The 14,035-nt window shown below is 47.3% G+C and overlaps 1 protein-coding gene across 1 annotated transcript; it reads left to right on the top strand.

Moving 5' to 3' along the window:
* Positions 1 to 1,768: 1,768 nt before the first annotated feature.
* Positions 1,769 to 12,108, top strand: LOC149327141 (globin-like). Its single transcript, XM_089564797.1, has 2 exons — positions 1,769 to 2,257; positions 11,728 to 12,108. The coding sequence occupies exons 1-2, from the start codon at positions 1,796 to 1,798 to the stop codon at positions 12,106 to 12,108; spliced, it is 843 nt and encodes a 280-aa protein (XP_089420923.1). The 5' UTR covers positions 1,769 to 1,795.
* The last annotated feature ends 1,927 nt before the right edge of the window (positions 12,109 to 14,035 follow it).

Raw genomic sequence — 14,035 nt, 5'->3', positions numbered from 1 at the left:
TCCCCAACTCGACCAATTACCTACTCGGTTTTATTTATTTATCTGGTCTGACCAGAAAGGTTAATCAGGCCACTTGGTCAATTAAGAAATTAACTAACCTCAGTCCCACTTACTTGGAGCATCACTATACCATCCATTTAATTGATTGCAGGGTTACTAGCCAAATTACAAGTGGCCCCGTTTGAAATTCGCGCACTGTGACGTAACGACCATTTCGACCAATTGAAAAGCGTGACATTTCTGTCGACAACTCCTGCTTACAACGATGAGGCATTAAAGGCTTCCGCCTTAAAATAGTTTGCAGTGTACCTCTTGCAGTAAATCCTTCTTCTTGTTTATTCTATGATCACTTATCAGAGAGACCAAAACCGAACTCCTCGATGCAGTAATTGGCGGTCAACCTTTTATGCGAAGCATACTACTTTAGCTACCACTTCAGCCCTTCACCGTGGTTATGCGCCTCCAAATCACGTGACACATGACGTCACACCACGTGAAACGATGACGTCACGACAGTGGAGAAACGGGGGCCCACCTCGCGCCGTCGCTGTGGTTGTGCGCCTCCAAATCACGTGATACATGACGTCACACCACGTGACACGATGACGTCACGACAGTGGAGAAACGGGGGCCCACATCGCGCTGTCGCTGTGGTTGTGCGCCTCCAAATTACGCGACACGATGATGCTTCGCATTCTCCAGGCTTAACCAAGTTAAGCCTCAGCCATTTTTTAACATACGTGATTCAGAGACTCACGACTTCAGTTTATGAAGCATGATGCCTGTGGTGCTTTTTCGGTACAAGAGCAAAGGCCGTGCACGAAAAGTTATGTGAGCCTGTCCGCTGCACATAGAAAGCCGGCGCAGCATGCTCTTTTGGACTCTTCTAGCATTTTGGACTCTTCTAGCGCATTGGCGATTTGCGCTGCGCGCAAAGTGTATTATATGTATTTCAAGGGCAGTGAAGAATGTTTTCGTGAAGAAACCTGAAATTCGACAAAAATATTTCGAAAATAAAAAGATAATTACAGGATATTGCCCTAAGGCGTAAATAAAATATATATCACGGAAGTATTAGCAAACATTTTCAGTACATTTGGATGGCAATCGCCCAGCCTATTTTTTTCTTTTTCTTCTGCTCACGTTGTATGTGGATAACATCATAACTCGCAAAACCACTAATACTTGCTGTTAGTGTAACAAACATTGAGCAGCTTCTTTTCGATATGAACGAAATCCATCTAAAGAGTGAATGGGAAAAACGCGCAAATTTCTTATTCGCATAAAACTTAGTGGTACCCAAGGTGTTGCTTATAACGTGCTGTGTTCTTATGTCATGTAAAGACTTGTACAGGACCATGTACTAAAAACTTGGGTTTGTCTTCTGAAATGAAAGTATCTAAATTTCTTTGCGTTACACATAATTCTCATGTAGTTTCAGCTTCTGGTTTGCGGTAACTACAAAAAGGAAACTACTCATATCTATCTCATATCATTCCTGTGGAAACGTGCTGCTTCATGCATGATGCTCACAGTGAATACAGAACGACGGTATACCTGCTCCTATACTGAACAGCAGTGAAGAGTGCCTTCTTCCTGAGGCAGATCAAAGAATCCTCAACATTTTTGGTGCGAGCATGAATTTCTAGCCGTGCGCTTTATCCAGAAGAAGAAGAAGAAGACGAAGAAGCCCTAATCGGTGTTCCCAACCGCGCTCTTCTGGTCGCACCGCACAGTCCATGCCAACAATCTCAGCGGCTTTATATTTTCTTCACGTAAAGCCTTCGAAGAGCGCATGGGCAACATCCATCGCAAGACTGGCGAGTTGCCGGACGAGCTCACAGGCTTGACGGAACACGAGGTGCAGCTCGTCCAGCAGACGTGGCGCAAATTCAGCAGCGAGAACCCCGAGTACGGCGTGCTCCTGTTCCTCTCCATGTTCCTCAAGCACCCCGAGTACATTCAACTCTTCAAGCCCTTCCGCGGAAAGACAGTCGCGGCGCTCAAGGAAGACCCAACGTTCAGGGCGCACGGGTGCTCCATCGGATACCACATCACCTCCATGGTGGAGAGCTTGCGCGACCCGGCCACCTTCGAGATACTGGTGCAGCGCAACGCAGCCGAACACCTGCGCCGTAAGGGGGTTAAGCCGCTCCACTTTGAGGTGATGGGCCAATGTCTGGTCGATACGCTGCAGTCCACAGATGAACGGCACATGACGCCGGCTGCCGTCGAGGCCTGGGGAAAGTTCCTGACGGTGAGTGATACATTCGGCTCTAGTTAAATTGCAACCATGCGCATCCTACACTGCTATGTGGAGCTGGACACTGCTGACGCGCCCACGCGTAGCATAGAATAGCAACGCACTAGAACTAGAAGTTATGACCAGCAAAACAATACCACACAGGAGCCGTGCAGTTGAGAGATTGTGTTGTTGAAGCCACTGGAACTGAAATTGAACGCAGAAGTAATTTGTTGCTTTGGTTATTTAATACTAAATGGCTCATAAGCGTAGAAAATATGGCGATCATAGGTCCACAGAACACCTTTGAACTGCAACTCGCTGTTGCAGACAATCATGCTACCGCGCTGTAGAGCAAAAAGACAACTCTGTTCCTTGTGCCGTTCTATCATGGCGTAGATTCCGATTATTTCTCAAGGTCTTGAAGCCGTTTATAGCTTCAAAAATTTATTCAGCACATTGGCACGGATGCTTTTGCGAAAATGCGTGAGAAGGACGAGTATGCGTTAAGACCTTTATAAAAACGCGTGATGTTTCGAACTGTATGGAATCAATTTTCTCTGTAAAGGAGAACCCTGCGAAATTTAGAGCAACTGCGAATCACAAAACAAACGGCCGGCGTCCCTCCTTCGCCCACTCTTCCCTCCATATCGGCTTCCAGGTCACTCGACGTACGAAGCTCATTTTTTCACAGGCAATGCCTAGGCCCAGCATAATAATCGCAATAACTTACACGCCATGTCGCCGATCTTATGAGCTGAGGCTTGCTACCGGTAGCGGCGTATATGGCCTATAGACTACAAAAAATGTAAACAAAACAAGTCCGGGCAACAGGCTTCGCAAAGGTAGCCCTAGTATATTTGGAAAATCGAGCCCATGAATACGCACACTACATGACTAAGATCGCAAACTGAGCAGCCTAGCTGCTTTGGCGGCCTAGCAGCCTAGGCATTCAAGTCGGCACCTTGCAAGATCTTCGAGGTTGACTGGTTCCGGCGCAAAATAACCACTCTCGCACTAAGCACGAACGTACAGATATATGCCCAGATGTGGATGAGCTCGCTTGTCCTCTAGAGCATTCCATTTCGGCAATTCACTATTCTTTCAATGGGGTATAATTTTTGCCCCCCCCCCCCCCCCCCCCCCCCCCCAAGAATGTTTTCCCTGCATCGATATAAATATTTCTTACTTCCTTCAAGGAACTGCTACGAGGCACCGAGAGAATGTTTTTCGTGCACACAGGGAGGATTTCAAGGTTGTCTCTGGGATTTAATTTATAACCTTTTAGGTACTTATCTTAGAATTGTCGAAAATTGTTTGCTTACTAAGGAACACACATGTATATATTTGGAGCTTCACGTTCTGTTTGAGGTTTTCTTGAACCTGCTCAGTATGGGAGCCTCATCATCGTCGCCATGACTAAGACAACGGCAGTGTCTCTAGAAATAACCCTGTCCTGTGCCAGCTGCGGCCACCATATCCCTGAAAACTTCCTATTCTCATCCGCACACCTGACTGTCTGCCGCCCCCTGCTACGCTTGCCTTCTCTTGGAATACACTCCGTTAACCTTAAGGACCAGGCGTTATCGTAACTTCGCATTACATGCCCTGCCCAAGCCCATGAGCCGATATGATACTGAGCAAAAATATTACTGCAGTGCACATTATGCATTGCACACTACGCTTCACTATTAAAGGGAATATCCTGCAGTGCAGCCTCCACTCTCTGCGAAGCCCCCGTCGATAATCGGCGAGAATCGGCGACACTAGGCGCATGCGCCGTGAATGTGGACGATGAAGCCAGCCTCGTATCTTCTTCTGCGGTGCTGTCCTTGCGCTTGGCTTTCTGAGGTAGAATATCTGGAATACAAAGTGTTTACTAAAAATCCCTCTGAATTGCCGAGAGGTCGCTGAAGCATAAATGTGTTTGACATCTATAGCTGCCCGAGGGCAATTCGTTCTTCCGCATCATCTCCCCCCCCCCTCTCCCCTCACTTTATTCTATCATGAATCAATAAAATTGTTCAACAACCTACCTAAAAATAAAAATCAGATTCTTCTGGCAGCCGTATAACAAACGAATATTTCGCTTTTAGAATTTCGGATTCATTTTAGTCAACTTTTCCACAGTACAAAAGAGGTTTGGCAGAGACATCACGTAAGGGCATGAGTCAAAATACTGATTTATTCCTGTTCAAGTGTGCCTATGGAAACCATTGCATTTATGTAGGGAAGAGGTGTGTGCGTCTTTCATGAAGTATTAAACATGACACGTGATGCCGGGTCGTAACAAGCGTATCATAACTGGTCATGCTGAGCGAGTGTGAAGTCGCATAATATTGTCACCAACCAGGAAGTTACCTAACTAAAATGGAAGTGTGACCGGAAGTGAGGTCACGCAACCGGAATAATTCTGACAATGCCTCCACGGGTTCGTTCTGCTATCGCGTTAAAATTAAGGGACGCCGGACAATGCTCAGGCTTGCTTTCGATACCACTCGGTACTCGTCCAACGGTCGTCGCAACAGTTCCGGTTCTGAAACGTCTCTTCTGGTTCGACAGCCTAGCTTCACTACTCCACTCATGGTTTGTTGACGTCACTTCCGGCTTAGCGGTGACACTTCCTGCTGCTATTCATGGTTCAAGGGCTAACTTCCGGGCGTCTTTTGCCGTTTAGTAACGTCACTTCCAGCTTGCTGGCGTCACCTGCAAGAGATGTCACCCTATGTTATGAATCATGACATCACACTCTTGTCGTGATCACACATCATGTGTCGTGCTTAGCATACTTCATCACCCTCATGCATGCACTCGTCGTTACACACGGCAACGGCAGCCATACAAAACAATCACGAGCAAATATGAACGTGACGCCTCATATCCCGACGACGATCATGTCAGGACATTATCATCGACGACCATGATTCACGTGGCATGCGGATGTGATCATACATGCTTTAATTGCTATACAAACACACCCAGCGATACAATAACGCTCAAAGCGGGGAAAACGCCTCGACAGGCTCCTTATGCTTTCGCTTAATAATCGCCCGCTGGTTTCCATGGGATTAGAATAGAAAGTAGACAGAACTAGAAGAGACTTCTCCCGTGCATTACTTTTCAATCGGGAAAAATTGTTTAGGCGAAATTGCAAATTGAAGAATTATATGTCGGAGAAATACTGCATTGTCATATAGATGCGAGAAAAATTGCTTCTTATTTTAAGAGTACAGCCTTCGCATTCAGCCGCCGCGGTGGCTCAGTGGTTATGGTGCTCGGCTGCTGACCCGAAAGACGCGGGTTCGATCCCGGCCGCGGCGGTTGAATTTCTTTGGAGGAGAAATTCTATAGGCCCGAGTACTGTGCGATGTCAGTGACGTTAAAGAACCCCAGGTTGTCGAAATTTCCGCAGCCCTCCACTGCGGCGTCTCTCATAGGCTTAGTCGCTTTGGGAAGTTAAACCCCATAACCCAAACCAAACCAGCCTTCGCATTCAACATTTGCTCCAACGCAAACCAAGCACCAGGAGGGCGTCGCAGAAGACACAAGTCGAAGCTCGTTCGACCTTCCGCACTAACTGCGCATGCTTTGGCGTCGTCGATTCTGGCAGGTTATCGACGCTGCGCGATGCTGCCCAGTGTAGCATACTGTACATACTGTACAGTTCGGGCACGCTTTACAGCAATACAATGTAGTAGCACATTTCGCGCACTTAGCGGTATGGAATAAGAATAAAACGAGGATATAGATGTCACATGGGGCATGAAGTGGCGTAGTTCAGGAAGGTTAGTCAGCGCAGGACGGGGACACTGCTCGCTATGGCCAGAACGACCCGGCGACAACGAGCCGTGGCGCAGGTATTCTCACTTACAACGCAGCGGAAGCGAGAGCAGCTTGGGGAATCCGCAGCGCCTCGCTAGTGGGCATGACTGCACACACACTGTTGTCTCGGCACACACAGCATTCACTTCCCACACCGGACCAAGACTGTGGCTGCCCCTGGATGCTGTAACCACCATAAGCACAGACTGCCTCCGCGCCGCAGCGCGCGGCACCGCAGAGCGAACAACCGGAGAAGCTGTTTGAGGGAGCCCAGCAGTCCATAAAATGAGCACCCCGAGGTAGGCGTGAAACGGAGCGGGGTGTACATACCGAACCGTCCTTCGCAGGCACAACTAGCAGGCGCTGCTGGCTTCATAATGAACAGCCAACTTGGCCAATCAGCTACCCTCATTAAAAAGGACCGCAGTTAATTGGTGTTCATTTGTCATTGTAATTTTAAGTGTCATGGTCACCGAATTCATTAGAATTATGCTGCATTTGTTGTGCATGCGTAAGGATTGTTTGCAGCGCGCTAATTTTCTCAAGTAGGCCAGCAGCGTGGAGGATGACCTAAGAAATATAACTATTTCTGCGTAGTTAACACCCTCTTTTTCAATATTATTTGGGATTCCTTCATCTTATTCCATATGCTGAAAATTCCACGCATTAATGGCAAATTTCTCTTCCGAACGGTGCGTCGCAACACTGCTCTGAGGTGTACAGCTGTGACATGTGTGAAACCTATTGGTCATACTATCTCAACTACTTGTTCTGCAAAATAATCATGCAGACGGTTGAGTTTTTCTCTGAATGGTGTTGATTGCATGTAGATTGATGATACGGTGAGGCGACGTTTTGCTCATTCGTAATTGCTAAGTAGCCTTATTGCAGGACAAATTTAACTGACTTAATTAGTTTTCTTTTTAAAACTTCAAGGAAAAAATCATCGAAAGCGACCGATTCACAAAGCAACCTCCAAAAAGCAGCATCTGTTAACCAACTCCTTTTGAATACCATTATCCGAGCCAAGCTAAACTAAAAAAGGGAGTCAGAGCAACGCGGGCCGCATTCCTCGCTTTCACGGAAGCACCTGCTCCAGTTTCCAAAAGACGCTAGCTTGTGGTCTCACTCAGTAGTAGTAGGGCAAAGCAATAGATCTCTCATTAAGGTATGGGTCTGGGCTAGTTGGAAAACCGCATTCGACGGAAAGCGCGCCGAAAGACATGGACGAGTCAGCAGGACAGACAAGTTCTCATACCTGCATCTGTCATCAAAAGGAGGAAAAAAACGTAAACTCTATGAAATTCGCGCCCAGAACCATGCGTGACGAATTTTGGTGTTGTGGCAGCGTGATGTGATGGAAAGGAAGCCTTGTTCTTTGTAGTAGAGAAAAAAAAACGACTCCTTTCGTTGTCGTCACGCAGTCGCGACTTCTTTGCTTACTGACGCACAAAATGTAGGTAGGCTGCCAGGATATCCGTAGTGAGCTGGCAAAAAGAGGTAGTGGGGGAGGGGGGTAGTTAGTATGCTTTCCTGACATAAAGATATAGAAACTGAACAAAGTGCTCGAGACAGCTCACATACTCGCTTACCAGCGAAAGCGCGCCTAAATAATATATGTGCGTAACTAGGAAACTTCTTTTGTCGTCAGGTTCTGTTGGCATGCTGCGCAAATTTGGATGTGTCCTTGCATGTTTCAGTCTTCGCATCCCCTTGCCGCAATCAACCGCAGGACGATTACAGATTTTCCGGCCTACATCATCGGCGCACGTGTAGTGGTTTGGACAAAACACGCAACTTCTGACAGCCTGGTGCACAGATGGTTCGAAGTGTACCGAGGCTGCTGCATAGTGATGCGTTTCCAATCGGGAGAAGAAAAGAAACGGGGAATGCTCGAAACATGCAAAACCGAGGCGAAAGTATACGCAAGTTCACCAATTGAGCCAGGCTCCTTTGCTTGAAGTGACCTCGAGTTGTGAGCCTGATGCAGCAGTCGGAGATCATGCTATGTGGGCCTGTTGTGTTCCCGGGCGTTCTGCTCATTCTACAAAAGAACAGCGGCTATTTCGCTTTGCTCGAAAAAATTTGCGGAGAAAAAAAGTGAGAATCACAGGTCAGGTGAGAAGGATGTAAACAAACAGAATACGAAAGTATGTGAGGCAAGGCATGCGAAATGTTTGCATTCTAGAACAATGTTCGCTTGGAACGAAGTTATAATGGCCAAATTTAACGTTTCATCCTGGTAAACTGCTCGCACTTCGCGGTGAACGAGAAGCCGTTTGAATGGCAGTTTTTGGCGAATAAGTAATCCTGTTTGTTTGCAAACAAATGAAATGCAAACCATCCGGTTGAGCTTATTCTACTACAAAGTCCGTTGTGAGAATGTAACGACCGTTCACAAGGCAACGAGTTTCAAGGCAGATTAGATGCGAAAAAAAAAGATATATTGTGGCGTAACTAGCTTTCGTTTACTTTTTAAACAATCTATGGTTCAGTGTATGACCTGTCGCGAAGTGGACCTGTACTAATTTCGCCGACGTATGCTTGGGTCCGCCTCGAGACGCTGGAATGCAGATCTCTTATAATGGGATATAAATCGGATTGAATACTAAGGCAAAAAAAAGCCTTTAATGGCTCATACGCGCGGCCATGACTCTGTCCGCCCATTAAATATGAAGTGAAAGTGATAACTAGTCATAGTCACAAGTCATTAACCATCCGTCAACTAATTAGTCCTGACGAACTACTCATTAACCAGCCGTCAGCTAATGAGTCATGACTAGGTAGTCATTAAACAACCATAGCTAGTTATTTATTGCCCAATCATGACTAACTACTCACTAACCAGCCATGAGTAGTTTGTCATTAACCAGCCATTACTAGTTAGTCATTGATGAAACATGAGTAGTTAGTCATTAACTAATTATTCATTACTAACTGGTCATTAACCAGTCAGCTAATTAATCGTAAATAGTTAGTGATTAACCAATAATGGCAACTTAATCATTAAACAATCATAACTAGTTAGTCATTAAGTAATCATGAATAGTTAGCCATGACTAATTAGCCATGTGTAGCCGATCCAAGTCGCCCCATAGCCGCCTCGTGTGTGCCTACAGCCGTCGTCTCGTTAGCAGCCAAAGTTGCGAGGAAAGGCTTTCGCCTCATGACTTATTAGCTGTGTGTAGCCGATCCAAGTCGCCCCATAGCCGCCTCGTGTGTGCCTACAGCTGTCGTCTCGTTAGCAGCCAAAGTTGCGTGGAAAGTAGGGGTGAGCGAATATCAAATTTTTCGAATACGAATCGAATACGAATACTTGGTTCCGAATATCGAATCGAATATTGAATAATCAAGGACAGACGCATTTAACCACTACACAACATTAGTTGAGCACCCTAGAACATATCAGAGAAGATGGCTAGTACACAGCATTAATTAAGGCTAGCTTGCCATAAGCACAAAAGCGCGTTGCTGGGATGAACATAAAAGGTCGTGAAGGGAAACACCGGCTGCTCCACATGGTCAAGCAGAAGTAGTTTGTTCCCTTCTAGCTGAAGCGACTTCTCCAGCCCCAAAAATGCCCTCTTACTTGGCACTGAACTGGCACGTATTGCGATGTATTTCGTGCACAGCTCTGACCATACCAGCTACGCAGGTGTAGCCACAAAGCTCACCAGCGTAGTCAGCTACGGCATGGCCCAACGTTACGCATTGCTCTGGGCGCCGCCATATTGTTATGTCTCTGTCGATAAGACTTGCGGACCGAAATGAACCCCGGTGCTCGCAATAGAATATTCGGCTCAGTACTAATATTCGCGTCGGGTCGAATATTCGAAACAACACGATTACTTGGATTTCGAATCGAATACGAATACTAAAAATATAATATTCGAATTATATTCGAAAATTTCGAATATTCGCACACCCCTAGTGGAAAGGCTTTCGCCTCATGACTCATTAGCCCTGTGTAGCCGATCCAAGTCGCCCCATAGCCGCCTCGTGTGTGCCTACAGCCGTCGTCTCGTTAGCAGCCAAAGTTGCGTGGAAAGGCTTTCGCCTCATGGCTCATTAGCGGTGTGTAGCCGATCCAAGTCGCCCCTAGCCGCCTCGTGTCTGCCTACAGCCGTCGTCTCGTTAGCAGCCAAAGTTGCGTGGAAAGGCTTTCGCCTCATCACTCATTAGCCGTGTGTAGCCGATCCAAGTCACCCCATAGCCGCCTCGTGTGTGCCTACAGCCGTCGTCTCGTAAGCAGCCAAAGTTGCGTGGAAAGGCTTTCGCCTCATGACTCATTAGCCGTGTGTAGCCGATCCAAGTCGCCCCATAGCCGCCTCGTGTGTGCCTACAGCCGTCGTCTCGTTAGCAGCCAAAGTTGCGTGGAAAGGCTTTCGCCTCATGACTCATTAGTCATGTGTAGCCGATCCAAGTCGACCCATAGCCGCCTCGTGTGGGCCTACAGCCGTCGTCTCGTTAGTAGCCAAAGTTGCGTGGAAAGGCTTTCGCCTCGCGCACTTCGCAAATTTGCTGATCTTTCGGCGGCGTGAGCTTCACAGCAGGTTCCGGACGTTATTCTTATGAATGTGCCTCAGTTATAGCTAAAAGGAGTTCTTTCTTTAATAGGTGTCAGGAAAAGACAAGGGCCGGACTTCTGTGATTAAGTTCCGTCGTCCGGACGTTCGTCATTGGTAGAGCATTTTCGTTAAAGTGCAGGTATTTTTGAAATTGTCTTTTTGCCGTACCTGTGATATGAGCGCAAACAAGGCTATTGGGGACAGGTAATGCAATTCGCGGTTTGTCTGGTAGGTTTAAATAAAGAACAATTTGGCGGGCTTCGATTTTGCGTCAGTTTTCACATGGTTCAATTTTTGTTCTTGGAATGCATAGAAATTACAAGACAGGGTTGCGAGGGACAAGTTGCTCGCAAACAGTGTCACCAGCCGACAGTTCCTCGTCGGTTTTGGTTTGGCAGGAGCAAGAGCGCCACATCGTTAAGATGAGTGGCATGAACTGACAGAAAAGCAAATTAGAAGGACGACACAAATCGCAGAGTGCATGAAATATAAAGGGAGCGCAGTTATGCGTTTCTCGCTACCTCATTTTGGTACATGGGATGAAAACATAAGTGGCGATGTCAATGATAGAAATCTTCAATGGTAATGCTCGCAATCAATTCGTGAAAGGAACGTTCATTATTTGCATTTTTACTTCTTTCGCTGACCTTTGTTGTCAGTGCCAATTTTGGAAACGATAGCTCTTTAGTGGAAGACATTTCCTGAATAGTTATCTTGTTTCTTCTACGGTTCATTGGTGACCTACCTTGTTAACCGCTGGCGACGCGTTGCCCTTTTACATCGCTAAGAGACCGTAGCGCTCCAAAACAATCAACATTCACGGTTTTTGAGATGGCTGTTGGTGTTTCAGGTGCCTTATGTGAATAGATCGATGTCACTTTTAAATTTATCTGGAGGCGAAACACAACGAACGACCTTAAGCTGTGGGGTTTGAGTGCTTGTTGGAAGAACTCCAGGTGTCATAACTCAATCTCGAGCGCTCCAGTACGACGTCTATCACAGCAGGAGTCAACTTCACGAACTTTTACCCGCCCCAGATACCCTTACATTTCGCACCGACTCACGTATTCTTTTCTTTTGCCGGCTTACATGCAGTGCATGGTGGCGATCATCAAGGACGTGTACGACAAGGATGCCGCGGAACGCGCCGAAAAGGCCTCGATTGCCTCTTCGGCGGCATCGGAGAGTTACAGCCGCACCACGACTGTGTTGGACGAGGCGATGCTGACGTCATTGACAAAGCCTGCGGCAAACGGCTGCAAGCCTGCGGCTGACGGCCAGAAGGCTGCAAAGAAACCGCCGCGAATTATCCGCAAGCAAAGCGCCGGCCCTTCAATGGACAGGTCGAGAACCGAGGAGGGAGTTGTGGACGCCGACCCTGTGTTGCTGCAGGAGAGGAGCGCAGCCGAGGACAGAAGCGCCAAAGGGAAGACCCCGCGCAAGGAGAAGAGCATCCTCAGGAAACAAAAGCCATGAAAAAAAGGGCACGGGCCCTCAGCGCATCATATGAGTTTGGTTATCGCTACATCGGCGCCCGTAAACTCTCGGCGCTTACTTTCGATATGCAATGATCTCGTTTTGCTAACGCTATTAGGCACCAGCGTGTTGTATTACACGTTCCGCCTTGACACCCTAAATGTACAGTTATTTTTTTCTCCCACGGATTTTTTTTGCAAAAGCACGCGTGCATCGGATGTGTGGAACAAATCATCCCTGGCTGCAGCATTTTGGACGTTTAAATCTATTCTATGGCTTCAATGACAGTTCCCGATATCGTGACGGGATTATAGAACAGGACTGGTCAACCTTTCCTGCACCTGGAAGAATCTCTTGGATAATCGGGGCTCTCACTACGCGACCGGCTGCGCTAAAAATTCAAAGCAGCTCAGGAGGCACCTTATGAAACCTTATGAAATCCCTTAGAGCTGCTCAGTGCCACGCTTAGATTATAATAGGTCAGGGAGGATGTGATTATAAATTTTGCGGCTACCTGTTTGGGAGCAACAGCGAGTGTAGAGGTACCTCGCAGACATTGCGTAGTACGACTTCGTGCGACGACCGGCTTCCAGCCGTGAAGCACTGGCTCACGACTGCTTAGTACCTGGGCTCGTACAATCGGCATCAAACATTTACTTGGACGCGGGCGTGGAGAAAAAAATATTATATATGTTAATCATATAAGTCGATCGCTTGGAATGACTGAAGGCGAAATCCTACTTTTATTCTCTATCCGATGGCAAAGAATTCCAGGTCAGTTGGTCCCGACGCAACGCCACAGTAAGCTGTTTTCCAATAACGCGCGAACCGTAAACTTCTGCTGCCGACAGTGAACAGCCAGCTGGCCAAAGTAGCGACAGCAGAGTCGGCTCAACTCAGTGCCTGCACCGCGCATTCAAAACCTGAGAAGTTTGTTATAATAATGGCGCAAAAAAAGGTTTGCGCTTTTACATATCAAGCGGTTGGCCAAGCCTGCTTTGTCTCCAATCGCTTTCCTTGGGGCGTATTTCTGGGAAGATTAGCAAACCTCTCCAATTATTACTTAGGTATGAGATTAGTTGTTCGTACGCTATGGTGGAATGCATTCTTGATGTTTCTTTTATGAAAAATTATTTTTTCCTAAGATTAATGGACATTCAGTAATATAGCGCTAATCTTGCTTTTCCAATCGCATGGCTAAGCACGTGTCCTTCAAACCGTCAAAGGTTATTGTGCACGCAGTTGTGTTTGTTTTTCTTTTTTTCGTATTCTTAGAAAGATAAACCGCCAAGTAAATAAATGCTGACGGTGGCTTTCATTGCCGCTGTCCTGTTATTTGCGACTTTTCGAAAGTTGGTGATTCGCTCTACCCATCACTTCTCACGTAGAAGAGATGTGGAGACTGGGGCCATTCAAAAAATGGCTGAGGCTTAACTTGGTTAAGCCTGGAGAATGCGAAGCATCATCGTGTCGCGTAATTTGGAGGCGCACAACCACAGCGACGGCGCGAGGTGGGCCCCCGTTTTTCCACTGTCGTGACGTCATCGTGTCACGTGGTGTGACGTCATGTATCACGTGATTTGGAGGCGCACAATCACAGCGACGGCGCGAGGTGGGCCCCCGTTTCTCCACTGTCGTGACGTCATCGTGTCACGTGGTGTGACGTCATGTATCACGTGATTTGGAGGCGCACAACCACAGCGACGGCGCGAGGTGGGCCCCCGTTTCTCCACTGTCGTGACGTCATCGTGTCACGTGGTGTGACGTCATGTATCACGTGATTTGGAGGCGCACAACCACAGCGACGGCGCGAGGTGGGCCCCCGTTTCTCTACTGTCGTGACGTCATCGTGTCACGTGGTGTGACGTCATGTATCACGTGATTTGGAGGCGCATAACCACGGTGAAGGGCTGAAGTGGTAGCTAAA

The sequence above is a fragment of the Amblyomma mixtum genome, chromosome 10 (genome assembly GCF_055824585.1).
Source record: "Amblyomma mixtum isolate Tamu chromosome 10, ASM5582458v1, whole genome shotgun sequence".
Taxonomy (NCBI): domain Eukaryota; kingdom Metazoa; phylum Arthropoda; class Arachnida; order Ixodida; family Ixodidae; genus Amblyomma; species Amblyomma mixtum.
The sequence above is the reverse complement of the archived record's forward strand: the minus strand, read 5'-3'. Positions and strand labels throughout refer to the sequence as shown.

Excerpts from the sequence above, each read along its gene's own strand:
- LOC149327141 (XM_089564797.1), top strand. The coding sequence starts at position 1,796 with ATGGGCAACATCCATCGCAAGACTGGCGAGTTGCCGGACGAGCTCACA. Across the intron at positions 2,258-11,727 it reads CCTGGGGAAAGTTCCTGACG|TGCATGGTGGCGATCATCAA; the intron begins GTGAGTGATACA and ends GCTTACATGCAG.